The sequence below is a fragment of the Anopheles cruzii genome, chromosome 3, assembly GCF_943734635.1.
Source record: "Anopheles cruzii chromosome 3, idAnoCruzAS_RS32_06, whole genome shotgun sequence".
Taxonomy (NCBI): Eukaryota; Metazoa; Arthropoda; class Insecta; order Diptera; family Culicidae; genus Anopheles; species Anopheles cruzii.
Genome location: NC_069145.1, coordinates 5,715,849 through 5,742,067, shown reverse-complemented (window position 1 = coordinate 5,742,067; position 26,219 = coordinate 5,715,849). Strand labels below are relative to the sequence as shown.

General features: G+C 52.4%; 5 protein-coding genes across 9 annotated transcripts; 3 read left to right on the top strand and 2 right to left on the bottom strand.

Annotated features, from left to right (window-relative positions):
* Positions 1-75: 75 nt before the first annotated feature.
* On the top strand, positions 76-779 carry LOC128269647 (protein lin-52 homolog). Of its 2 annotated transcripts, none has more exons than XM_053007026.1 (4): positions 76-217; positions 292-366; positions 429-494; positions 559-779. In XM_053007026.1, the coding sequence occupies exons 1-4, from the start codon at positions 196-198 to the stop codon at positions 699-701; spliced, it is 306 nt and encodes a 101-aa protein (XP_052862986.1). In that variant the 5' UTR covers positions 76-195; the 3' UTR covers positions 702-779. The 2 variants fall into 2 exon arrangements, with proteins under 2 accessions (XP_052862986.1, XP_052862985.1); XM_053007025.1 differs by having other exon boundaries at positions 113-217; positions 289-366.
* Position 780: 1 nt separating this feature from the next.
* LOC128269646 (prolyl 3-hydroxylase sudestada1-like) lies at positions 781-5,252 on the bottom strand. Of its 3 annotated transcripts, XM_053007021.1 has the most exons (6): positions 4,986-5,252; positions 2,598-2,688; positions 2,391-2,530; positions 2,123-2,323; positions 1,826-2,044; positions 781-1,763 (listed from the first exon to the last, which is right to left on the bottom strand). In XM_053007021.1, exons 1-6 carry the CDS (start codon positions 5,116-5,118, stop codon positions 793-795), a joined length of 1,755 nt encoding a protein of 584 aa, XP_052862981.1. In that variant the 5' UTR covers positions 5,119-5,252; the 3' UTR covers positions 781-792. The 3 variants fall into 3 exon arrangements, with proteins under 3 accessions (XP_052862981.1, XP_052862984.1, XP_052862983.1); XM_053007024.1 differs by lacking the exon at positions 2,598-2,688; XM_053007023.1 differs by lacking the exons at positions 781-1,763; positions 1,826-2,044; positions 2,123-2,323; positions 2,391-2,530; positions 2,598-2,688 and adding an exon at positions 2,847-4,460.
* Positions 5,253-9,895: 4,643 nt separating this feature from the next.
* On the top strand, positions 9,896-11,615 carry LOC128274046 (calcineurin B homologous protein 1). The gene is made up of 2 exons (XM_053012132.1): positions 9,896-10,072; positions 10,743-11,615. Exons 1-2 carry the CDS (start codon positions 10,006-10,008, stop codon positions 11,243-11,245), a joined length of 570 nt encoding a protein of 189 aa, XP_052868092.1. The 5' UTR covers positions 9,896-10,005; the 3' UTR covers positions 11,246-11,615.
* On the bottom strand, positions 11,510-15,472 carry LOC128274045 (protein transport protein Sec23A). Of its 2 annotated transcripts, XM_053012130.1 has the most exons (4): positions 15,345-15,472; positions 13,030-15,281; positions 12,699-12,716; positions 11,510-11,985 (listed from the first exon to the last, which is right to left on the bottom strand). In XM_053012130.1, the coding sequence occupies exons 2-4, from the start codon at positions 15,259-15,261 to the stop codon at positions 11,896-11,898; spliced, it is 2,340 nt and encodes a 779-aa protein (XP_052868090.1). In that variant the 5' UTR covers positions 15,262-15,281; positions 15,345-15,472; the 3' UTR covers positions 11,510-11,895. The 2 variants fall into 2 exon arrangements, with proteins under 2 accessions (XP_052868090.1, XP_052868091.1); XM_053012131.1 differs by lacking the exon at positions 12,699-12,716.
* Positions 15,473-17,352: 1,880 nt separating this feature from the next.
* LOC128275305 (uncharacterized) lies at positions 17,353-26,015 on the top strand. Its single transcript, XM_053013762.1, has 5 exons — positions 17,353-17,470; positions 19,984-20,185; positions 20,620-20,872; positions 20,936-22,224; positions 22,299-26,015. The coding sequence occupies exons 1-5, from the start codon at positions 17,353-17,355 to the stop codon at positions 25,453-25,455; spliced, it is 5,019 nt and encodes a 1,672-aa protein (XP_052869722.1). The 3' UTR covers positions 25,456-26,015.
* Positions 26,016-26,219: the final 204 nt, after the last annotated feature.

Below are 26,219 nucleotides of genomic sequence, written 5' to 3'. Positions count from 1 at the left end.
TTTGGCTTTGTCCCCCTCCAAAGCACAACAACCAGAACAACAATTGTGACAGCAGCGTTTGACGTTTGCGTTTGACAGAAGCTCAGCAACTAGATGTTTTTTTCGTGAAACATTCAAGCCGAGTCGCAATCAAAGAAGACGGTCGTTTTTAAACAAACGCAAACTCTATTGTTCACAGTCGAAGACCGTAGCATCATGTCTTCCAAGTATAACAATGGTAAGCAATGGTAAAACGATGATCTTTCAGCAAACGAAACAGTGCTTTAGCGTTTGTTTGTTTTTCACTAGTAGACCTGGAGTCTAGCAGCTTTCTGGGAATGGACTCTTTCGAACCGGAAGAATCGTCCGACTATTGGCAAACGAAAGGTGCGTTTATTGATGGGCTCGAAAAGAACTTTACTACAATCTAGTTCTCATTCTTCCCACAGACACTACCGATGCTGTGCCGCAGTGGACGAAAGGACTCACCCAGGACGACATGAACGCCATTTATCGTAAGTCGGAAAGTGGTCATTCCAACGACTGATAATCGTAAAACTTCTGCGATCTTTGTTACAGAAATGGGAGCCCTCTCGACCAACGGGCTGCTGGCGGAGGTGAAGAAAATATTCGATCAATCCTACCAGCTCGGTCTGCAGGAGGCGAAAGAAGTGACTAAGGGCAAAAACTTGAACATACTGTCCAGCACAAAGCGAAAGTGAGCAGACTATTCACGAAAGTTCTACCACACGATGCTCGATTTCGGAGTAATGTAATAAAAACCTTACTTAGTACTGTGTGCAGAATGTTGGTTTATTCTTCCTTTGGCTTAGGTAGATGAGCCGCACCGGCCGCTTTGCGCTTGCGAATGTACTTCACGATCGTGTTGAACGAAAACACAACCGGTATCATGATGGGCAGGAACAGGGGAATGTAGATGGCGTACTTCTGCTCGTTCGGAAAGTACAGTAGCGCCAGCAGGCTCGGATCGAAGAACGCCCTTTCCGCGGATGTGTAAGCTTCCCGTGCCAGTAGCGCCGCTTGTTGCAAATTACCTTCCGCAAGCCGCCGTTTAGCGTCCACCACCTTCCGGTAGGCGTTTTGAATGGCCGCCCCAACTTCATCGTTGATCACGATGTACTCGATGCCGCCGAGAAGTTGGATGAGCGATTGTAGGGTGGTTGTGGCCGAGTGCACCAAATAGATTGTGTTGGTGCGAAGGAACGTATCAACTTCCCACACGCGCGGTTCGATCCGATCGCACGGTACAAGCGCCGTATCGAGAAGGGGTGTATTGTTTTCCAGATCAAATATTTTGCGCAACTGATACAGCAGCACGGGCATAAGGTCCTGCGCGTGAAGGTACACGTCGGAGAACTGCTCTTCCTCCATGTACCGCACGCAGGTTGCCTCTGCCGGACTCGCAAACATGATGCCACCCCATTTGGCCGACGTGAACGCTTCAACATTGCCACTGTTCGGGGACGCACGCTGGCCATCCTTGTGGTAGATTTTAAGCGGTGCCTGGCTACACGGGGCCACGTACACGACGAAGTGAATGCAGGGATGGTCGGTAATTTGCGTTCCCAACTTTTTCTCGAGCGACGTTATAATATGCGGCAGACTGTCCTCGCCTAACGCATAGTGGCGCCCTAGCTTCGAGCTATCCGGCACTTGCTTCGGTTGCACACCGGGTCCATCGATACCGACCTGATAGATCCACTGCGTTTTGATGGTAAAGTTGGTTATACCGGCCAGTTCGTTCAAAAACGGTGAAATATAATCTAGAACAGGATGTGAATTTGAGAATTTGAAACGGTAAAATCTCGACCGGCAACAGACGTACTCTCGGCCGCGGCACGTGGATTCCAGTGCACTTTCTGCAAATCGGGGCGAGGGTTTAGCACAGTTATCAACACTTCGTATTGTGGTTGAAGCGGTGCCGAGTTAAGCCGCAACTGTCGGCCCTTGGTCGTTTGCTGGACGTCGCGCGAACCAAGGATCGCTTTCAGCTTGTACTCCTGCAAAATCCACGACGAGAGTACCTGATAGGTTTTCAGGGATGCTGTCGCAGTGGGAAAGAAATCCGGATGGTGCTTATTAACGACTCAGAATCTCATTCCACCGCCACCCGTCAACATACTTGCGCTTTCCGATATGAAGGCGGTTCGTTCCGTGGTAACCAGTACGTCGTCATCCAGCTTATTCCACTCGATCAGCAAGAAATCGCCCACCGAAGCCGGATAGCGTTTCAACAGCTCCGCTTCGAGCATTGCCGGCGTTTTCATGGCCGCCGCTCTTTCCGGGTCCAAGGATAGTTCAAGCAGTTCCAGTTCGAATGCAACTGAAAATCGAAAAAGGTCACGGACGGTTACGGATACTGCAGTTTTGGTCGCACACGGGCAGCTTACAGTTGTGTTCAAATTTCTTGCGCAATTCAAATGCCATTATGTCCCGACGTTCGGGCGACTTGCAGTATAGCCCCAACCGGAACGCAGTCTTGATGGGTGCATCACTCAGCGCCTGTATTTCAGCGTACGGAAGGGAAACCCTGGACCGAAACGAAACGGAACGGAATTAAATAGAAGCATGAAAAGGACCGCCGTCGTCGTATGTACCTGTAAACCTCGGTCGTTTTCCACCACATGGGAACACCGATCAGGATGATTATAACGATAAACGCGATCGTTGCGTATATGTGAATGGAATCTGCAAGAGCAAGCGACATTGTTAAACAGGTATCAAACGCAAAAGACTGCACAAAATGGAAAGCTTTCTTTATTAGGAGACCGAAAAAAAACAAACGCATTCGTAATGGTAGCTTTCGTTGGGCCTCTTTATTGTACACCCTCTTTTGTACTCCCACAGCCCGCGAACCCTCGACCCGTTCTGGTCCTACTCCTTGTAGCTACACGCCAGAATGTACGTATAGGGGTGGCCTTCCCCATCGGCAGCCCGCTCCAGGCAGGTATTTCGAGAGACGTATTTGGTAAACTTTGTTGTTCCTTCCGCACGGTAAACCACATTCAGCACATTGTCCTTTGGCAGTAACGTCAGCAGTACGGGATCCTCGTCGTAGCATTCGGCGTACGCCGATGAAGAAGACGACGGCTGGTCGCTGACCGTTTTACTGTTTGGTTGCTGATCGCCTGCTTCCGGCACCAGATACGTAATGACACCGACGTTTTCCTGCGCGTTTAGGTAGAATGTAATATCGAGTGTGCTGTCGGCATAAGTGGACGAATCGCCCAGCACGGTGTAACAACCGCGCTCCCAGCGCTGCAGTTCAATGGCACATTTGGGCGTCTTGGCCTTCTTCCCGTGCAGATCCAGTTCGGTGTATTCGTACATCAAGCGAAAGATCGCGCGGCTTGTGAACAGATCGTACAGCTCGGCCAACGGAGACGCCTTTGGTAGGGATTTGAAGTTGAGCACTTCGTACTTGCGCAGATGCGCCGGGCCCTTGATCGTCCACTCTAGTGCTTCCGTGCCGTTGCGCAAGCTGTCGAGCAGTGCGTCGAAGCGGCCGGGAATGAGAAATTGTTCGAGTGACACTTCGGAGAACATCTCAACCTTTTTCTGCACGTTATGCTTTACCTCGTCCAAGAGGTACACGTCGTTGATCCACGACGCCAGATCGAGCGGGTCGATGTTTTGAGGGCCAAAGTAATGCGTGTCGACGATGATGGATGGGACGCTGTTCGGGTCGGTAGGGCACCCGGCACCAACATTCGGTTCCGATTTGGCACCATGGAACCATCCGTTGATGGTGAGCCGGGGAAAGTCAAACGTGGTCACTTCGCCGACCTGGTGGAAGGATTTCTCACAAACCCGGAACAGCACCAACTGGTTGTTGCGGGGAAATATTTTGTCCATCACCGGAAACACGGGCAGTGTGTTTTGGTCTGCCGTGAACAGCTCCAGGGCACCACCGTCCGTTTCGCGCCACTCCCGGTGGCTGTCCCACGGGCTCAAGTAATACACGTACGCTATCCGGCGATCGGAGAGCAGATCGTCGTGCACGAGCAGATAGTCGCCCGCGTTGTACATCGAACAGGAAGCGGACACGTGCGTCAGCCTGATGCCCGTCAGCTCCTCCACCAGTGGCATCATTTGCTCCTTCAGCACGGTGTAGAATGCCTGCAGATAGGCGCTCCGTAAGCTACACAGATCGCTCGTTTGGTAAAACTCGTACAAATCCATCTGCTTCCGTTTCCACTCGAGCGTGCTAAATTCTGCCTCCAGCCGCTTTGTCCGGTCGGCCCGTTCGGGGTCTTCCTCGAGAAAATTTGTCAACACCGCCAGCTGGAAGGGTTTTTGTTTGAGCAGCGCGTTTGCGCTTCGCATTGGTGCTCCGTTACGCCACGCTTGCTTAAATTGCTCACGAAAACTGTCCTCGAAGAAGCAGCCGTTAATCGAGACAAGTTCTGTGTTCGAATCGGTACGCTTACTACGTTTCGCTGACGGTGGCTCTAGTTGTGCTGAAAAAAACAAAGCAAGAAGCAAAGCAAGCCGTTATTTGCTAATCGAATCGGTCTTGTTTCTGAAAGGGCGTCCAAATTCGTAGAAAACAATATGAAAAGGTCACACTCACCCATCATTTTTCCAGAGTCTAGGCGGTCTCATTTCTAAGAATTCATTTCGAGACTGAACAACTGAAAACCGGAAACACTTCGCGCCGCGTGTGGTAAAACCGATTGTCCGAATCGGTGCAGTATTATTTTATTCGCACGGTGGTGACAGAAATGAAATAAAACATGGGACCAGTTTTACGCAGTGCCTTCGTCCGGTAAAATGTTGGATTGTTGTGTGAACTGTTTTGTTTTACGGAACGGCTTGCAAACCAGGATGCCGGCAATGTTTGCCCAGGCAAACATGGACAGATTATTAGCCAACTAGCACCGCCTCAGGGCACGATATCAACAGAACCGATACTAATAATCGACAGCCGAACTACCAAGCAAAATCAAGCAATGTGAACAGAAAAGAAAACAATATAGCTTTACCATCCTCCGGCGACGATGTCCCGGCATCCGCCTTCTCTCCTGCTTCACCGTCACCACTCTTGGCGGCGGCGGCGGTGGGCATTTCGTTTGCTTTGGTTTGTGCTGTGTTTGCCTCCGGTTGTGGCGTGCTCATTGTTGCGCACTGTGGGCTCACTGTGCAACCTTAAGTATCTGCGGCATATATGCCAGCAAATTGACCAAAAGGGGCGACTAGTACAGAACTTCTGGGATGGTTTCCGATTTCCGAGCAGGTCCGAAACACAAGCACTCCTCCCAGAAAAAAAATGCTTCTTTTGCTTGCTCGGTTTTCAACTTGACGTTTGACAGCAGCCAGTAGCGTGCCACACGAAGGGTTTCCGTAACGAAGCGTAGACAGAAAAACGTTTCGTAGAATGTTGGTTTTTGTATAAGGTGCTTCTAAATTGTGTCCAGTTGAAGAGCAATAATTTGACGATGAAATGTTACTGTTTATTTTGTAAATTGTTATGAGTAATTTTCTGTTATAAAGAGAAAAACATTCATCCAAACCATAAGGTTCCGAAGCAGCCCTGCCACCTGATCAGCGCAATAAAATGACAGAGGTAGTAAGCGAAATGCTGCTGCTGTTCAAGAAACAAGGACAGCAAAAAACCGGGCCAAAAAAATTGACGGAGGAGGTGTTGTCCATATTGGGTCGTCGTTTTCCGGGCGTTCCGAAGTATCCCATAACGGTGTTCGGGAAGCCGTGGGAAATTAACCCCACGGTTATCTATGATGCTGATACTAACAAAAAGGTTGCGGCCTACTGGTTCCGTGACGTTAGTAAGTATGCCTGAAACTTTATCTATATATATAAAAATGGTTGTTTGTCTGTGTGTACCGCATTTTCTCCAAAACTACTGAACCAATCCGCGTGAAATTTTGCACAGTGTAGTTTTGTAAAAATTAAGGATGAAATGAGGCGCAGCGACACGCGTCGGGAACTGCTAGTTTTTGACAAATATCATGTCACATCAATACTTTCATTTTCATTACAGAAGCGGCAATTCTGGAAGAGAAACCATCGACGTCGGCCAGTGCCATCGAAAACACACTGATACAGCTCTTCGTCGATGGGGTGCCGTTGCGAAGCCTAGGGAACCCATATTTTCAAACATGGATAGTACTAGGGCGGCTACAAGGGACGAAAATTTTCGATCCTTTCGTCCTTGCCTTATATTGTGGCAACCGCGCACCCAGCGCGCAGTTGCTACTCCGGCCATTGTGTGAAACTTTGCAACAGTTGCTACCAACTGTGCAAGTAACAATGGTCCTTGGAGACGCGGAGGCACGCGCGCTGATGAAAGGTAGGTATCTTAGCGGCGTAAATTTAAATAATAATAATTTTAAAATAATTATTTTTACTATAATTAAAGAAACGGTTTTCATACATGGTCAATATGGGTGCCACGGTTGCACCATTAAAGGAATACCGGTAGGACATACGATATCATTCCACGACACCACCGAATCCCTCCCACGAACGCACGCTGAGTTTGTGGCTGGTCGGTACGATGATACGCATCGTACTGGTTGTGAAGCCACGGAAATGACCCCTTTGGCAAATTTGCAAATCGACCTCGTAAGGAACGTCATTGTTGGAGATGACAGACATCATCTTCATCTAGGGGTATTGACGGAATTTTTTTTTTATTTTACCCACAAGAGTAGAATGGATGGACGTAAATTTGAATTGCTCCAGCGCGATTTGTGCGCAGTCCGTTTCCCGCAAGAGCGGAAAAACGGCCGGTTCATTGAGCAATTTAAATGTTGGTCCCCTGAAATGTGGGGATATTTTTAAGATGTAGTGGGGGTAGTTGTATTTAAGCAGGTGTTAACAAAAGAGCAATACAAACTCTATTTACGGTTACATTTGTAACCGCACTCGGAATGAAGTATTGCTGCGCTATGCACACTACTTATTGTCAAAGTACGTTACAGACTACTACAAAGAAGTCAAGTTTGTAACGCCTTACGTCCACTGCCTCCTACATCTAGTGGCCGAGGTGCCCGACCATGGGCCTTTACCCAGCCGTTCGACCAACCCGTTCGAGGACTTCGTCAGCACCCTATCGCAGGATGTCCAGAGTCAAGATCCTGAACAGGCGGTCAAGGAGGTGGGAAAGGCCCTGCAACTTGAACAGGAAGCCCGTCGGTATCTCCGATTAATTAACAACCCTACGGTTATGAACAATGGCCGTATGGTTAAAATTAGGGAGAACTTCGTGCTCGTCGGTCACGTCGTCTCAGAAGCCGATGCCGATACCTGGTTTTTGGCCAAGAGAACGGTAGTGGTAGTGGTCAAATTTGAACAAGTATCGGCATCGGCATCGGCATTGCCACAGAATTATGGTATGGTAGTCTTAGGACGGCCACTTTTGAACCCGGCGACGGAATCGATAACATTTCCGTCGAACATTGACGCACGGCCCGAATTGAATATCTACACCACAACGAGCGAAGACGAATTGGAGACAGCAGCAGTTAAATTTCATATTGATGATATGATTTGCAAGCTGGCTGTAGTGAAGTTGGATAAATACACATCGTTTGTGCCTCTGTTGGAATCAGTCACAAAGGAGGAGGAGGAGTGATTCCAATAGAGTGCAAAAACGCTGCAGTAAAAATCAAAACGATTTGCACTCGAATGAGTGTATCACTTTCTCGTTGCCATTGGTGCCTTTTTTTAATTCAGAGTGCTGTGGTTGGAGGTTGTTGGTGTGTGTTGTGGGATTATCGTCGTTATGGTCTCCGGATGGCCGCATCATAGCTTCCGCTTCGAAGGATCGCTCGGTAAAAATTTGGATTCCATCGATGCTCGGCAAAAAATTTCCTTTCCTCGTTCGTCGGACACACAAAATGGGTACGCTGTGACCGCACGCTGAAACTGTTCGATCCTGCCTCCGGACAGTGCTTGGTATCCCGACAGCTCGCTGGTGGCAATCGCGCTGGACAACTGTCGAGTGAAAATTTATGACGTGAACATACGGAAGCTGATTAAATACTACCGGATTTTCGACGGCCCAGTCAACGCGCTCGACTTTCACATATCTGATCAAGTTTAATGATTTTACTAAAATCATCGACCTACAGCCGTGGACTACGCTACTGATGCGCTGCGAGTGGAACTGACCAACTTTGGTGAACCGCCGGGACCAATCACGAAGGGCACAAACAAATTGTACCTTCGCAAGTTGATAAAATTCCGTCGCCATCCCAAACTTTTGGCCGCCAGAAGCGACACCGTAACACCAAGTGTGTAACTGCTTTTACCGGGCCTCTGGCGCGTTGAATTATTTGCCACCAACTAAAGTGCATTTTGTTTACAGACTATTCCGTTGAGCGGATGGCGACCGTACGGCGGGAGGACGCGTTTGCGAAAATCATCACCGGATACTCAGTGGATGCTAGAGCGTTTCCAGCGTGTGTTACGAACCCAGCGTGTGTTCCACTTTTAGCGGCATGCCAAATGCCGACTTTGTCACGACCTCCGCCAGCATCACGCTGTACAACGGGGAACGGAGCGAGTGTACGATCACGCTCACCAACACCAGCAACATCGCGATCGAGTACGTGGACGCAACGTTCCACTCGGCCCTGAACGCTTCCTTGCAGCAACGGATATTTCAGCTCGCAAGCGACGAACTGAGCCGTAAGCTGCCGATCGCGCCAAACGAAAGTATCGATTTCAAGCTCGTCATCTACGGGGAGGCGGATTTTCTGGGAGCGGTTACAGCCGGCCCGGGACAGCTGCTGGGTGGTGGCGGTTACGCACATTCGCAGCACCCGGACGGGATGAACAGTGCGGGACCCCAGAGTTTGACCGTTTCGCACGGCGGTGGCGGTGGTGGTGGGACGCACGCAGGGCACACAGGATTTCTGTCCGGTGGCAGTGGCAATCCGAGTATTCCGAGTCGCATCAGCTCTCCGACGAACACGCACCGGCGGAACGAGCTGTTAACGTCCAGTCCGTCCGGTCCTCCCATTCGGGCCACTCGTCGTTCGCAACGCTTAGCGTTGGCATATCGACCGGGCACGTCCCACGGCAGCTGGACGCTCAGCTGCGCTTCAAGTACTCCGGGGGCGAGGGTTTGCAGGAAGGCCACTGTCGCCAGTGTGCAATCTCGTTCAACGTCGAACTGCTGCCGAGTGCCCAAATCACCAACTGGGATGTTTTGTCGGCCGAAATGTAAGTTCCCGCGCGCTTTCTGAAGAAGAAAAATTTTTTGCGAAGAAGAAAAATCGACTCAGGTGAACGTCATATGACTGCACTGAAAGAAAAAAAAGCAGAAAGCAAAAGATACCAAGAAGCAGTTTCAAACAATCCGTAGGACAGTAGGAAAGTAGAACAGTTAACGAAAAGTCACGGTTGTAAACAAAGCGAAAAAGTGTTGTTGATTCTTTGGCCTTTTTATGTTCGTTTTAAAGTAATAAGCAGTTCTTTGACTAGTTTTGTGGAATATCGTCCTTCGGAACTATGTTTAAAAGCCACCTAAGGCCAAAGAGGATCTGCGATTGTTTCATTTCATTCGAACAATAAAGCTGTGGGGAGAAACCAAATACACGCACCTCGAGCACACCAAATTAAAAAGAAATGAATGCGAGTGTGAATGCGTGCGTGGCTGTGTTCGCGGAATGGTTTTATCGTTTTTTCGTTCGCAATTGACATTATCGAAACATTACATTCGCGGACATTACGAAAAAGTGTTGCAGGATAGCGGAGCTGAATAAAAACACGTTCTGTTAAGTTAGGAGGTTCGACAGGAAAGAAAGAATTTATTACGGCGTTAAATACAACTGTCAGAAGGACAGTGTTGCCAATTGGAGAATTCAGTACATGCAGTGTTGCTAACTTCAACATTCACTCCAATACTCCAACAAAAAGGACGGACGATCATTCGTTATTCATTCGGGGTCGTTCAAAGTTTTCGGTCGCGTCCGCAGAGAAAAAACAAACAAACAAACTCGCTTTCTCGTCCATCCATCAGCCAACGTACGCAGAATGGGCAATAAATCATCGTTGTTGCTGCGGGAGGAAGAAATCGCCCAGATTCACGAGGAAACTGGATGTAAGTAGAACGGGGCTTCATTCTCCTCACACTGTGTCCTTCTGGAAGTGTCGAGGTCCAGCTGTGGCTGTGACACGGTGTCCGGCAAATAGGAAAACACGGAATGTCGTAATCTTCGGTCAGGAAAGAAATGGGGCAACGGGGGAGGTTGTTTTATCTACTTTACCTTCATTTACCCAAGTGCCCATAATTATACACGGGTGCCCCGTGATAAGAGTGTTGGACACGTAGTAAGGCGGCGAAGGTGGTTCCGGGGTGAGATGGAAAGCCGCGGCCGGAGGTGGATCCGCGCACGATTTCAAGCACAAGGGTGTAGATAATTAAAAGCCCCCTGTTGGCGTGTATGGGTGTCCGGGGCTAACGAGCGCACGACGTCAATCACCACGCGCGCCGCAGTAGGCCTTTGGAAGGCACACAAAAACTGTTTTCTATATCGGCGCTTCATATTTTGAAGGTTATCCCGTGCAAAAAAGATTTCATTAGCCAACAATCTGTTTGCGGTGACGATGCTGGACAAAGTTGATCTATGAACCTTACGTGACACCAATTCGATAGCTCTCAATTGTACAGTTAGGATCAAACGCGATCGTCGACCTCGGTTTTAGGATCGTCTCCCAGAACTGATGTGCCCTGATGTTTTCTAATCCATTTCCGTTTTTCTTTCGCACAGTTACACCGAATCAAATCGAGCGTCTGTATTCTCGCTTCACGTCGCTCGATCGCAATGACTGTGGAACGCTTTCGCGCGAAGACTTTCTGCGCATCCCGGAGCTCGCGATCAATCCGCTGTGTGAGCGGATCGTGCATTCGTTCTTCGCCGACAGCAGTGACGATCGGGTGAACTTCCGCCAGTTCACACGCGTGCTGGCCCACTTCCGGCCGATCAAGCCGAACAAGGAGAACAAACTGAACAGCCGCGAAGCGAAGCTGCGGTTCGCGTTCCGGATGTACGATCTGGATGATGACGAGACGATTTCGCGCGACGAGCTGCTGAACATTCTGCAGATGATGGTCGGGGCAAACATTAGCCAGGATCAGCTGAATAGCATCGCCGAGCGGACGATCGTCGAGGCGGATACGGTCGGTGTGGGCAAAATTTCGTTCGACGACTTCTGTCGGGCACTGGAACGCACGGAGGTGGAACAAAAGATGTCCATTCGCTTCTTGAACTGAGGTGAACCCGTTCGGGCCCGCTTCCGCAGATTCCATTCCGGTGTAGATATATTATTTAAAACTAATTTCAAAGGGCGCACACAACTTACTCCCAATCTATTGGTGATTAGAGACCGCAATACGCGAAAGGATGCGAAGGTTGATGCTTGAAACTGTTGATGTGTAAATAGAGGGTGGTACCAGCAAGAACAATAAAATGGGAAACCAATTCTTCCGCCAGAACTAACGCGATCTCTTTCTCCGAAATTAAGTTCGCTTTGCGTGTCCCCAACGAGAAATGCGCTTTATTGACCACTAGAGTGCGTACATATGATATTAATATATTTTATTAGCTCCACAAATCCGGCCACCGACACGGTCGTCATATCGGTGGTGTTCGGCGCTGTGGTTTGGCCCTATCATTAACTTGCTTATATCGCAACAAACTTGCACCCTCCAAATAATGTTAAACATAAATCGAAATGATTGATAACAAAAAAAAATTGCGTTGCTCCATCTATACTGTTTCGCGCGATATGGACAGCAGCACGAGAGCGCTGCTGGACTGATGACCCACGGCGATCAATTTAAACTTTAATTGAAAAGCGCACATTGAGCGACAGATCGCTCCGCACCCCCTCGTGCCGTTCTACTGCGTCGTCGACACGTCCTTATGTGGTCGATGAGACGGCCAGCTTCTTCAGATGTTCCATGAATACTTGCAGCGACACGTCATCCGTTAGCACGGGAGCGCCACCGTCCTAGATATCAGAGAGAGTGATTGGATTGATTGGGGCGCATGATTGGGCGTGAATGGAAGATAAAAGATACAAAGAAGTATTAGAAGATTGCAATAAATTAAATAGAGATACTGTTCGTATTGAACGTATTTAAAGTAAGAAGCAATAATTAGTTAGTGGCCTCTGTGGTCTATTAACACAATTGAATAGAGTTTCATTTGTACAGTTGTAACGACCCAACGCATCCGACACATTTGAATTTATATTCATAAATTTTAAAGTATTTGAAATGATTACCAGTTTGCATTTAGACATAGCCAGATAGGAGAACTTATCTACCATATTAAAGTACAAATATTTTCTTACTTATTAAACACCTTAGCAAAATTACAATGCGTGAATGACACCACAACTGTCCCCCGAAAGGTTTGCAATACTTTTCAAGGATCCGCGAACCCATCATGATCACACGATCCACCACGTGGCGCGGTTTGATAAGGTGTGATTGGTTTGTTAATAATAACCGCAGAATTCCCAGGAGAATTAAATTAACCGACCCGAAGACTGTGCCGAAGAACAAAGTACCCAAACAAAATGATAGAGTTTGGTTAGTGACGTGTGCTGTTTGAGTAGTGAACGAAGAAAGTAATGATTCCCAAGTAAGTGCTCCAGTTTCGAACCATCCATTAAAGTATGAGAGGGAATTGTGAAAACAATAAAGAAACAATATCTACCGCACTTGGAACCGCCATCTTCAGAGCCGTATCGAGTGATCGATATTGTGATGCGCAGTGTGTCAGGGAAGGAGGAAGGGGACAAAGTGTAAACGATCGCCATGAAACACACACAGAGAGAAACAACAACACGCCGTGCGTGTCACGTGTGCCCGTTTGTTTCAGTTCGTGTGTTGGTGTGCGGGCGAGTGATCACGAGATCGCATGGTACAGACGAATGGAACCATGAAAACCATCACACATAGGGCCATTGAGGAGGGCGAGATTCAAAACGAGAAAATTAGGGATTAGGGCATCGGCATATGGAACTGGAACCCTGGCGAATCCTCACCTGGCCGTACGCGTACATGTTGTTGTGGGTCTGTGAAGGGTTCACCTTCGACAGGAGGAACCGTGCCTGCGAACCGCCCTGCTCGGTGTCGATGTACCGCGGCATCGGGAAGCGCGTCTGGAGAATCTCTTGTGCATCGTCGACCGGTGCCTGTAGCAGCTGCTTAAAGTTCTCGTACTCCGGCATGTCCTGGTACTTGTCTTTGCGCCACTGTGCGATCGTCTCACCGTGGAAGATGAGAATTTGAAAGAACGTGTCCATCAGCAGGATACGATCGGGCTGGATCGAGGAGGTGTCGAGCAGAACCGGCTCCGGAGGGCCGTTGAACGAGTACGAGTATAGGATCGGTTGGATCATGATGAGCGATTGGGTGAGATCCTCGCGCATCAGCATGTGCCGGTAGAAGGTGGTTTCGTCCGGGCTGTTGTTGAACACCTGCAGGAACTGCGAGCGGCGCAGGTGGTACATGAACTGCGGGAAGAGCGAAAAGTTCTCCGCCAACCGGAAGCTATTGGCATCGTCCTTGCCGTACTCGCCAAACTTCTGGCACAGGCGGATCAGCTGCCGGTCGATCCAGCGCAGCGTGTCGGGCCCATCGTCCGACTCGGCCCGGTACACGACCATCCGCGACATCAGCACAGCGGCCGCCTCCTGATCGAACCCGGCCGAAATCATGTGCAGATTGGCCGCCCCGTCGGCCCAGCTACGCGCGACCGTCGTCACGCGTATACGTCGCTGTCCGCTGGCGTGCTGGTACTGCGTGATGAACTGCAGACAACCGCGACCGCCCGGCGGTATCGGAGCCGTATGCTGATTGGCGATCTCGAAAAAGAACGCCATCGTCGTGTTGGGGCTCATCGTGCACAGCTTCCACTGCACGGTGCCACCCATACCGATTTCCGTGTCCGAAACGGTGCCATTCTTCACGTTCAACGAAACGCACGACCCGATGCCGCCCTCAACCTTCAGTTCCCGCGAACACTTCACCTCCAGCGTTCCGTTGAACGCCATCTTGAGCTCGTTCTTTTGGTCGGCCGCAAAGACCCGCTGGTAGGTTTGCTTGAACAGTGACGAGTTGAACGAATCGCCCATGACCATGTGGCCGCCCGTCGAGTTGCAGCACTGCTTCATCTCCAGCAACCCGGTCTGATCGAGGGCGCACGAGTAGATATCGATACAATGCCCATTGGTGGCCGTACGCAGCGCCAGCGCTTCGTAGTGCTTGATCGCTTTCTTCATGAACTTGGCGTTGTCCTTCTGAATGTCGTGGTGTGACCGTATCGGGTGCTTCAGTTCATCGTCCACCACCTGACCGGGGCCCTGGGAGCACGGGCCACCGACGAACAGCATAATTCGGCCGCCCGTGTTCGGATAGGTGCACTCGAGCAAACCGACCGCAATGGACAGGGCGGCACCGGTGGAGCGCAGGAAACGCTTGCCTTGCGAGACCGGCCACGGATCGCGCTGCAACTCACCGAGCAGATCTGTCAGAGCCATGTCACACTTGTGCAGTGGTTGTAAAAAGCGGTTCGCCGGCGGAACCGGCGGTGCCGCCTGCCCTCGCTGTTGCTGCGGATGCTGGCCGGGATGCTGGCCCGGCGCAGGACCACGCCCGATACCCAGCATATCCTGTATTTGCTTCGCGCTCAGATCCTTCGTGCCACGGAACACGTAACTTTTCGAGCACCCCTCCGTGCCCAGCTCGTGCACCTGGACCATCTTACCGAACGTGATCAAACCGACGAGCGCATTCGCCGGCAGCAAGCTAAGCGACATCTGCAGCGAGTCCTTGAGCGCCGTCAGCTCCTCCTCGTCCATGCACGTGTCCACGACGAACAGGAACACCGGTGGCATGCACGGGGCGCGCGTGATCGTGTACTCGATCGTGCTAAACCCGGCAATCAGCTCGGCCGGCTGGTGCTGCTCCGAGATCGCGGCATACTGTGGCGGGAATGGGTTGCGCTGGAAGCAGAAGTTGCACACCCACAGCTTGGCCCGATAGTCGACCTGGCACAGCGGATTCAGCACGGCACGGCAGGTCGTGCGCGTGCAAATGACCGGATCGTACAGGATCGGGGGCAGATCCGGACGCTCCTTGAGCGGCTGGTAAAGGCAGCCGAGCGGGACGACCAGGCGCGTCGAGTCGATGCGACTCGTGGGCCACACGTTCCACGTAAACCGAATGCCGTCCCGGTCTTCATTCTGCTGAATAAACTCCTCGTACGTCGTCATCCTTGTGGGCGGCGAGGAAGCTGGCAAAAGAGATCCGAGATGCAGATTGTGTTGCGCATCAATACGGGAAGCGGGGTACACACCTTGCACAAATTAGACGAGAACGCGCTTCAACAGTTAGATCATCTTTTCCGATTCCGAAAACCACAAACCACGAACGAATCCGTTTCCTCCGTACCAAAAGCCAAAAGCAACACGTCAAAGGCTGCTGTCAAAATGAACACGTCACTTCGCCCGTTCTACGTTTTCGCCCGTGTGATGATGGCGATGAGACGTCAAAAGTGTAACGTCAAACGGCGCGTTACTTACGTTACGCGTTTATGACACATATATTTTTCAACCAATTCACTTTTCACCCTTTTCCCTGCTCGCGTAGGTGCGCTCCACGGGCCGAGGTCGGTCGCGTTGACTAATTCAATTCTCCTCACCCGGGAACTCACTCGCGCTTACGTATCACTAGCGCCTCGCGAGAAGAAAGTGCATTGCGTGTAGAAAGTGCATGGAACTGTTTCCAACGTTTGTGCGATATTGCCACTAACGGAAAGTGTGGCGTGTGGTGAAAAAAAAGCCGTCCGTCCTACCCTACAAAGTGGCAAGTCGTCTGGACGGGTAGGAGAAAGCTACGAACCAGCTGCTGCTGTGGGTTTCCCGAGCGAATAGCGCCTTATCCGTCAGTGCGTTCGCTGTGGTTCGATTTTAATTTCGAGCAATATTGTGTCAACCACACAACCCAAAACCGCACTCCACATCGTCATTCGTGCGAACTTTGGCCAACGGGGCGAAATAAGCTACAACGCATTTTACGTCCGAGTTTCATCACCTTCAGTTCGCCGCGGCCTCATAATCGTGATTTCGTCCGTATCTCCCGCCCGTCGTCGTCTTGTCGTCGTCGGCGGCCCGTTTCCTTTGGCGACGTACACACCACCACCACCACCGTTACCTCCTCGCGCCACACTCGATCGAGAAGGCGTACCTCACCCATACAGACGCCCGTTACTGACGTGACGTGCATTCTTCGTGCAGGCCAGGCAAGGCGCGATCGCAGCGGGCCTCGGGCATTTTCGCCGCCGTCATCGCGGTGCGTGTTTGTGTGTGTGTTTCGAACAGGGCTCAAAAGCAACAACAACTGTCAGGGCGACAGAGCGAGAGAACCGGAGCGAACCATCGAGAGCCAGTGTGTGCGTCCGAGCGAGACGGCACGAGCGGCAGCGCTTCGATAATGAATGAATGTCGTCGGCGGCGGCAGTAGCAGCGGCGGTAAAAGACACCGCACCGCAGACGGTTCGCGCGCCGTGGAGGTGTTTACGCGGAGTTGCCTAGGTTCTTAAATTAAATAGATTTTCCGTTTTTCGCCACGGGGTGCTTTTTCCGCTCCGTCGCGCGAAACCCGCCTCCCCCCACCCGGATGGTGGCGGCTGGGATAAGTCTTTCGGCCCAGCAGATGCCCCGGTCGCGCTGGTGATGGCGATTCTGTTTTCCTAGAGTGCGATAAGTTCCGTTGTCGCCGCCGTGTCGCTGGCGTGTGGCTTTTTCGCGAACGAAGTGCTGGCAGGGGGCAAAGCTTGCTGTGGTGCCAAGTGTGCTAAGTGTGTGAGGTCTCGGTGTGTGAACATAAACACGGAGCGACGGAGCGTCAACGTGGCTCAGCTAATCACTCCCGCGGTGTGTGGGTGACACCCACGGTACCAAAAAAAACAAGAGAGGGCAGTGTTTCCGACCGGGAGGGAGCGACTTCCGGCGCCAATAAGGATCAATGGTTGGCTTGTTCCGCATCGCGGGCTCGAATCACTAAACCCGACGCCAGTCGCGCTGCACTCACTTTCCTCCCAAGCATCACCACCACGATCAAAGTGTGCCACGTTGATTTGTGGTAATGTTGCTGTCGGCATATCCGATGCGAAGAAGATAGTGGCGCGCGGCTCGGGAGGCGAGTTCTCTGTGCTAAACGCTCCTCTTATCCTCCGCTTCGAGGCGCGAATCGCGCGCGTGAGTGTTAACCGCACCGTCTCGAAGACTTATTGTTCGGACTCTGACACGTCCAGATTTGCTTTTGCTGCAACAAAAAAAAAGAAGGAAGCTCAGCGCTACAAAATGTGGACCCCATCGTACGACATCATCGTGGAGACGTTGACCGGGTCGGAGTTCGAAGTAACGGTCAACGATATGGACACGGTGGGATACATCAAATCGAAGATACAGAAATATGAGGGTAAGTTCCAGCAATTGACCTTTCGCGATAATACGTTGACAGAGAGCGCCTGGGTATCCATCGCAGCAACCATCGAATTCTTGGGTCACGTTCGTTGTCTGGTTGTACAGAAGGAGCCTAGGGAAGAGGAGTCGTTCTTTGTGAAACCGGCGCCTGGAGTGCTGAGAAGCACGTATTTCATTGTTCCGCGAACACACCATTCACACATACCAAATGTCCATATGGCAGCGACAAATCGTGCCCATCGTTCAGCGGTATCTTTGTCGCGCACTAGGATGATTTATTGAACTTGGGAATTAGAATTAAATGGACCCGCTTCAATCCTTTGTGTGCGCACACACACACACACACACACACACAAGCTAGCTCATGCCATCGGAAGTAATATTCGGCCTTGAAACGGCGCTACAATGGTCGGTTACTGCGATCGCTGCTCTTGCGAGTTGACAGCCAGCTGCTCAAAGCTCAGAATTGCGTTGCGTAATGCCGGCAATCTGTCAGTTCAGGTAGGTTCTTGTGGAAATGATAATTTATATAACGTGGTGTCGATTTGTTAGTCAACCGGAATGGCGATGGCAGCGCACACACGTTTGCGACCGTTCGGGTGTGTGGGAGAACTGCGCGCGATGCTTGCACAATCGTGGAATTTGAATCAGGAGGCCCCCCCGCCCTGGCTTATCTAAGATGTCTGCGACTGACTTTCCGGTTCAAGGGTTGCTTTGTTTGACAGGCACAACCGTTAGTTCAGAGGTACCATATTGTACTAAAATCCTTTTTCAAAGCATTTCAGGTGCGGTTTGAAAGTTTCGCATATTGGCCACCCTTCTGACTGTTTGATGGAAGTAATATGAATTTTTCGTGCTGCAAACCCACGCGCTCCCCGTCGTGTGCACTATTTGTTGGGCATTGGTCCAGGCGCCGTCGCCACTGTCGGAATCGATATTTATTATTAGCCACATCGCATCGCACCGCAGCACTATTATCAACAAACGGCGGCGCAACCGCCAAACCTCCACACCGTCCTCCGGCGCCGGAACCGTGGGGCGCGACACGCCGCCAATCCGGATCGGTGAACCACCCGACCCCCGAGAAGTTGGCTCCGGGTGGGTGGTGACCCGCGGCTGTGCACGAACGGTTCACGTGCACTGGTTCGCGAGCGTGTCAACGATTCGTTGTAACTGATAACGACCACCACCATCACCGATGGTGGTGGAAGTTGGCTTACGGGTTGCTTGTGTGGGGCAAACTTTGGATTCACGGCGGCAGTTCTTTTCACGATTGCAAAAAAACAAAAACCATCCCGTCATTGAAAGTGCAACGTATTTATCCGACAGTGCAACGGAACTTGCCGCGTTGGCATTGAGATGGGTGGTTTACGTGGGGCCACGTTCTGAGTTTTCCAAGAATTTAATTGATCTCTTTCTCCAGAGTCAGAGGTAGATTGATTTGTGGCAGGGATATGTCAGAAACTTGTGTGTGAACTGTTGCAATGAGTTGAGATTTTAGTACACGATGCGACGACAAAGTTCCCGGACTGAAACGAAGCAAGCTGTGTGTAAAGCAAGCAAGTTTTAGATGTCTCTTCTTTTGATGTATGACCGAAAAAGGTTTTAATTAATTTGTCAAATTAAATTGCGATCGCATAGTTTGTCACTTTTGTCAAACGAATCTGTAACAGCCAATCTTGGGCCAATCCCAAACCGAATTTAATGTCGTTTATACATCGTTATATCCCCATCGCTTCAACACTTCGCTAAAACTCTCAGCGAAGGGTTGATTGTGATAACATTTAGAGACCTGTTTTGCAATTACAATTCCAAAATCGATTATATCATGCTTTTCTCCGAATTCTCGCTGTCCTTTTATCGGTCTCCATTATCCGTCGTAAGTATCGGCGCCTGCCATTCAACAGAACAGCTGATGACGTGGGAAGCGCGCTGTAACCGAAAACCGCACACCTTTCCACCGGTTGATAAGAGTACAGTGTGACGATAAAGTGAACGGCGAACATTGTGTCACAAAATACGCGGTGGCCAGTTCTCTTGCTTGCAGCGGGGAGCGCAAGATGAAAGCCAGCGAGCCAGCCAGCGCGCTGCTCTATCCCGAGTGTTTTAGCTTTGCCGAACGTTGCGGGCCAAATGTGCCAACGGGAAAAAGAAATAGGATTTCTATTTATAAACCTCTCCGTCAATTGCCACGAGCGGCGGCACCGGGTAGACACACACAAAGAAACACACAGTACACTGACGCCGGCGCACAGGGGCCACGTAATTGTGCATTATTATTAGCAGTATTATTGATGAAGTTTTGCTGCACGCCTTTGCTGGGAGTGATAAGAAAGGGAGGTTGATCCCATGGCGTACCGGGGGGGGAATGTATGCCTTGAAAGAGGATCCCGAAATAACATGATCGTCGCTAAGTTGAGACGCATTTTCTTTCGACCCGCGGTCGACCGTTTTCTTCAACGTCAAACGCTCAATTACTGATGGCTCTATCCTTTCGTGTCCCCACAGGAATCCCGGTCAGTCAGCAGCATCTGCTGTACAAACACACGGAGCTGACCGACGCGATGGTGATGAAGGATATCCCGCTGGTGAACGGATCCCGCCTGAAGCTCGTCCTCGGCCTGAAGGGTGGCCCCATCTCGTCCAAGCGGCTCGTCACCATCTCCTCCGATTGCGACAACTGGCTCGACATGAGCGACGTGCTGTCGGGGTTAGTACACGGGCCACCGCCCCCCGGAGCCCCACGGATCGATCGGTCGGTCATCGTCGCCGCCGCGAAGGGTTTTATTTTTAAGTTTCGCCCGTATAAGGCTAAAGCTGGCTAAATCTGTGGTGGTGGGGCCTTTTCTCGGGGCCGGCCGACGGCGTAGCTAAGAAAGAGCGAGAGAAAGCGAAACTATTTTTAACCATTTTCCCGACTTCCCGACAAAGCTTAAATCACTCGACACGGACGGCGGTGATCGCGCCACTTCGTCGCGGGGTCAACTGTCTGTGGGGTGCGAAGTAATGTGTGTTTGCTTCAATCATGAGACCAATCCCCAGTCCCGTCATGATCGCCCTGTTTGTGTGCGATCGAATTATGAACTATCCATATCGTCCCTTTTTTGACCCTTCCTTTTTTCTTCCACCCCCCCTCTGTCACAGGGAAGATTTGATGAACCTCCAGAGCCCCAGGCTGAAGTTGCTCTTCTACAAGGACAACAAAAAGAATGTCCACCGTTTGATGAAAGTGCGCGCGGAGAAGGCGGGCGATGGGATGAAGAGCTCCATCTCGCGATCGGTCATCGGCAGTGGTGTTGCCGGCCAGGCTGGTCACGGTTCCGGCACCGGCGCCGGCGGCGGCAGTGGATCCGGCCAGATGAGCCAAAAAGAGCGTGATATTGCCGTTACAAAAGAGGTACCTTTTTCACCTGGGCTTCCGAAAGCGGATTAACCAACTGATGACCAACTTGTATTACAGAAATTGGCACAAATCAAAGCAAAGTTGAGCCAGAAAAAGAAGAGACTGAACGGTGGCGGTGGTGCACCGGTGAATGGCGGCGAGACCACCGGTCACGATGGCGCTGACGTGCACGACGCCACACGCCAGACGGCAACGACGATGGTGTCCCTTCGTAGCGGATGTGACCTAATGAACGAGATTGACCTCAGCAATGCCTATCGGTACCGTCACAAGAAGCGTCACAATCAGCACTATCATCACCATCACCATCATCATCATCAACAGCACCAGCAGCATCTTGAGACTGTGATTAAGGAGGAAAAGTGCCCAATCGGTTACCACCGACCGACCACGGGCTACGATGGGTCGCTACATGCGTCCGGCGCTGCCGGAACGGCTAGTGGCCATCGAAAGTCGATGCCGGCGGTGATTGACTTTGGTCGCCAGAAAACGGACGCCTCAACGACGGTCCCCTCGTTCAACTATGGTTTGGTGAATGTACTACACGGTGGCGGCAGCGGCGGAGGGGCCGCATCGGCCGCATCGGCCCGCCGCACCCATACGGCGTCGTCGCTGGAGCAAGAGAAGCGATCACAGATACGAGAGCACTTGCAGCGCAATCGCTCCTTCAAGACGATCAGTGCCAAGAGTCTGGACTTTGGTCGCGATGCGGCCGCGGCCGCGCTCCATCTGAGTCATCATGGACCGAGCGCGGGCCTCGAACGGTCGCTGTCGTTCCACTCGAACGGAATCCTGAACCGGATGGATTCGGAGCTGGGCGGCGGCGGGCGGCGTAGTAGTGGCCGGCTCGGGGCGGCTTCTACCGGCAGCATTAGCGCCAGCCAGGCCCGGCTCGACGGTCGAGGCCGGGTGGGCCTGGGTGGTGGAGGTGGCTGCACCACGCAATCGTTGCGCCAGCTGGACGAGAAAGTGTCCTCCGCCTCGCTGCACGATCTGATCGACCTACTCAATTTCACCCCGTCCCGGAAACACCATCGAACGTACTCGAACGATGCGCTCAATAAGCTGCTGGTGGGTGGCGCCAGCAATGGTGGCGTAGGAGGTTGTCCGAAAAAGTACGGCGCGGCGGGTGCCATGGGCAAGAAGTCGTTACCGGATATCAATCCTCCAGCACTGAACAACATTGACGAGTACATTGCGGACTACGATATTGGCATGAAAGCGTCCAGTGGTGGCACAGCGGCCACGACGGTGGGCGCCTCTGCCGCGGAGCTTGCGTTCAAAAGCGGGGCGCATGCCGCCGTCGGAGACAAGACGGCATTCCGTGCGTTGTACAAATCAACATCATCCGATGGTAAGCTGCGGAGTTCCACGCGCACCGCTCAAGATCCTTTCTCAAACCCTTCCTTTTATTCGGCACAGATGGTGGCACCGTGTACGAGCTGCCGAAGCTGCTCGTCCGCGAAGACTCCCCGGTGGAATCGTTTCTGGCGTCCTACTCGCAGCTAGAAACGGTCGCTACCGTGCGGGGCGATTCCACCGGCAGCGGTCTGGAGCAGAGTAGTAGTGACCACACGGGTGGCACTACGGCGAATCTATCGGACAGCTTGCTCGAAGTGAACCTTCCGCATGGCGCCACACCGTCGACGGCGGGTACGATCGGTGACGTAACGGCGAAAGCCAAGCTGGCATCGGAATCGTTGCTTAAGCTGGCGGCCGAAGTTGCTGCCGAATGTCGCTCAGCGGCCAGCGCCCGGTGTCCTCCGGCTCCGTCCACCATTAGCCCTCCGCCCGGCGCGACACTGTTTGGCAGCAACGGCAGTCTGATCAGTACGCCCGGGCCCAGCAAAGCACCGCTAATGAGTGGCGGTGGCAGTTGTTCCAGTTCCTGGTGTCACCATTGGAACAATCGGCAAAGCGCCAGCTATTCGTATGGGCCCAGTGTCGGTCGTGCGGCCCATTCGGAACTGGGCATCAACGAGCTGGAGCTCAAGTTTGTCCGCAACAACGATCGGGTGGCGACGATCGAACGAGTGGAGCTACTGACGGCGGCGGCGGCCAACGGTGATCAGTGCGGGCCAGCGTGTGACGGAAGCAATCACGCGGTGGGCCACACTAGTGATAGTAGAAATGTGATAAAGTTGCCGGCACTATCGGGCCTGGAGATCAACACCGGTGGCGGCTGGCTGCAGATGACCGCGGCCGATGCACTGCGCTTCGGTGGCGGAGACGACCTCGGTGACGAGGACGACGACGACGACCAGGAGGAAGAGGAGGACGACGATGACGACGAGGACGACGGGGATAACGAGGATGAGGAACACGATGGGGACGACGATTTTGGTGACGAGGAGGGCGATCTTGTTGGTGGCCACCAGGTGGTCAGGGACGATGGCGACGAAGCGGACGGCGGGCGGGAAGAGCGCATTTCGTCGTCTTCCTGTTCATCGATCCGCCGACCGCGGGCAACCTCGAATTCGACCAGCTTCATCCACAGCCACCTGTCGATCTCGTCCGACGAGGACGATCTGTTCAGTGTGGCCGAACTGGGCGGTGGGGCTGGTGGCGCCGCCGCTTCCACCGGCTACAGGGCGGCCGTGGGCAGCAAATCGAAATCGATCGATCTGAACGAGTTCCGGAAAGCGTTCGGTAGCAGCCCAACGCTACTGAACGCGGCCCTCGGCACGGGGACCAGCGTGGGGCGGCTTGTGCCACCGCAGCTGTCGCGGCTCGAAACCATCCCGTCCCAGTATCGGCGCGGTTACACGAACCTAAACGATGCGTGCCTTTCGAGCTCCACGTCCGAGCTGGAGTGCGTCAGCAATGGGGCGGCGGCGGCCGCAAAGAAGAAGCTGACCACGCTGCTGGCCCCGGACGGTACGAGCGAACTGTCGCCGCTGCTGAAGCATCGTGCCAGCAACGAGCACATCGCGTACGTGCGGAGTAACGAAAATCTGAACCGCTACAAGGCCCTGTTTGCGGCCACACCGTCGTCGTCGTCGTCGTCGTCGGGTGGTGGTGGCGGCGGCGGCGATGGTTCTGCCCGGCGGCGTAGCAGTGAAAACGGCGAAACGGTCGGTGGCGGTGGTGATGCCCTGTACCTTCGGCACCAACGGCAGTCCCACGGCAGTGCTAGTGGCGCGCGCCATTTGCACGGCATCCGCGATCATCTGGCGGCCATTGCCGATTCGGCGGAGATGCTGGGTGATTCGATGCACGGAAGTGGCGACGGCAGTACCGACGGGTCCAATCTGGCCGACGATGACCTTGGCCGCTGCTTCACGGTCGGCGGTGACTTTGAGTGCCGCTTCTCGAGGTTGAGCTGCTGCTCGGTGGCCAGCGGTGGTGGCACCGTTGACAAGTCCGTATCGCCCCGCGGATCCGCGGACGGCAGCCGGTTGGTGACGGGTGGCGGCGGTAGTGACGGCGCGATGCGCACCGACAGCGGCACGGTCGACGATCGTAATCGACTGTTGTTCGGTGGTGGTGGTGGAACGGTGCTGGATGGCGGAAACGGAAGCTCGACCCCGCTCCGGCGGCAGTCCGACTACTATTTCCCCTCGGACGAGAGTCTGTTCAATATGGATTCGTTTTTCGATGATTTCGTCGAGATTGACACGAGCGACATCTTCGATAGTGCCGAATTTATTAACATTAGCGCCCCGCCACTGTCCCACCATCGGCATCTGGCGCAACAGAACCATCATCCTCAGCAGCAGCAGCAGCACCATCACCACCACCACCATCATCATCATCTGGGGACGAGAAAAAGTGTCTCCAGTTCCGGCCTGTTGCTGCCGGACATACTGCACCAACAGCAGCAGCAACCGCAGCAGCAGCAGCAGCAGGCGCAGCAACAACCGCAGCATGCCCACCAGGGTCACGGTCACTACCAGTATCTGCTGTCGAAAGATCACCAACAGCACGGTCCGCTGCGGCTCAACACGGCCGACCGGGATGGTGACGGAATTCATTTCTCCGCCTCGCGTCGCATCGCCCAGATGCACCAGCACCACCATGGCCCCCGGGGGCCACCGGCGGACGATATCGATCTGGACGACGAACCGGGTATCGCTTCCATCATCCAGCACATCGATCGGGAGCAGCTGTGCGATCGGGGCGCCACCACGACGCTACCGCCGGCCACCATTAACAGCAGGTCGGTGGGCAGCAACAACCACAACAACGGGCTCGGTGACCGGATAGCGACGGAACGGTTGCTACGGTTGCCGCCACGCTCGGATCTCGGCCTGTTCGGGTCTGCCGGGGCGGTACTAACGTTCCCGGCCGAACCGCTTACCGATCGGGCACGAGACGGAGACGACCGCGAAGGGGTGGCAGGGCATCAGCAGCACCACGCTACGGAGCAGATTAAATCGAAAAAGTTACGCTGCGCGCAGTGCAACAAAAAGCTCGGCGTCATCATGATCATGAAGTGTCACTGCGAGAAGATCTTTTGCGCGCAGCATCGGTACGCCGAGGCGCACAACTGTTCGTACGACTTTAAGCTGCAGGGCCGGAAGCTGCTCGAGCGCGAGAATCCGCTCGTGGTGGCGGAAAAGTTGCCGAAAATCTAAACTCTGGCGCGCATGTGATAAAAGTAGAGCAAGGGGGGGAGCACCGGAAGGGGGAGAAGGGACAGATTGTGATGCAAAAAAGGAGGACCAAGACGATGGGACGAATCGAAGGGGAACGGGTATGAAACGTAAATATTTCGCATCTAATAGTAATCAAAATATGCTTCTTTTTATATTCCCGCTGATCGGTTCGGTTTTCCACCTATGTATATGAGACGATCCGACTAGAGACGATCGCGATTAGCGCCTCTCGATTAGCGAATTGTGTGCTTTTTTATCATTAAACTCCGCTGAAAACCGGTATTTTGTTCCAAAACCAACCGATTTTGATTAGCATTTTATTACAAACTCAGTGCAAACCTCAGTTTGATTCGGGTTACTCAACCCGCGTGTGTTGGTTTCGTTGATGCGCAACGGTTTTATGTGCTGTAAACAATGTAAAATAGCCAATTAGCAAGAAGCAGAAAAAGAAAAGCAAAAAAATACAGTATGCGTGTATTACTAAGGCGCATCAAACGTTACTCCTCCCGCTAATAGCCTGTTTCAATATCTTAGCACTAGGCGTAGTTTAGCATTACACTTTAGTCACACACGTATAGAGGGTTATACGCAAACTTTACCAGGGATCCGTAGATAGGCCGCCATCTCAATGGCGAACCGAAGTCTGCAAGAAGCCTTCGAGTGAACCTTTTATGAATCGCGCTCTGTTTTACGATCAAAGAAGGGTGACTCGTGAGGTTATGTTGCTTAGCGCGTTGCGCGTG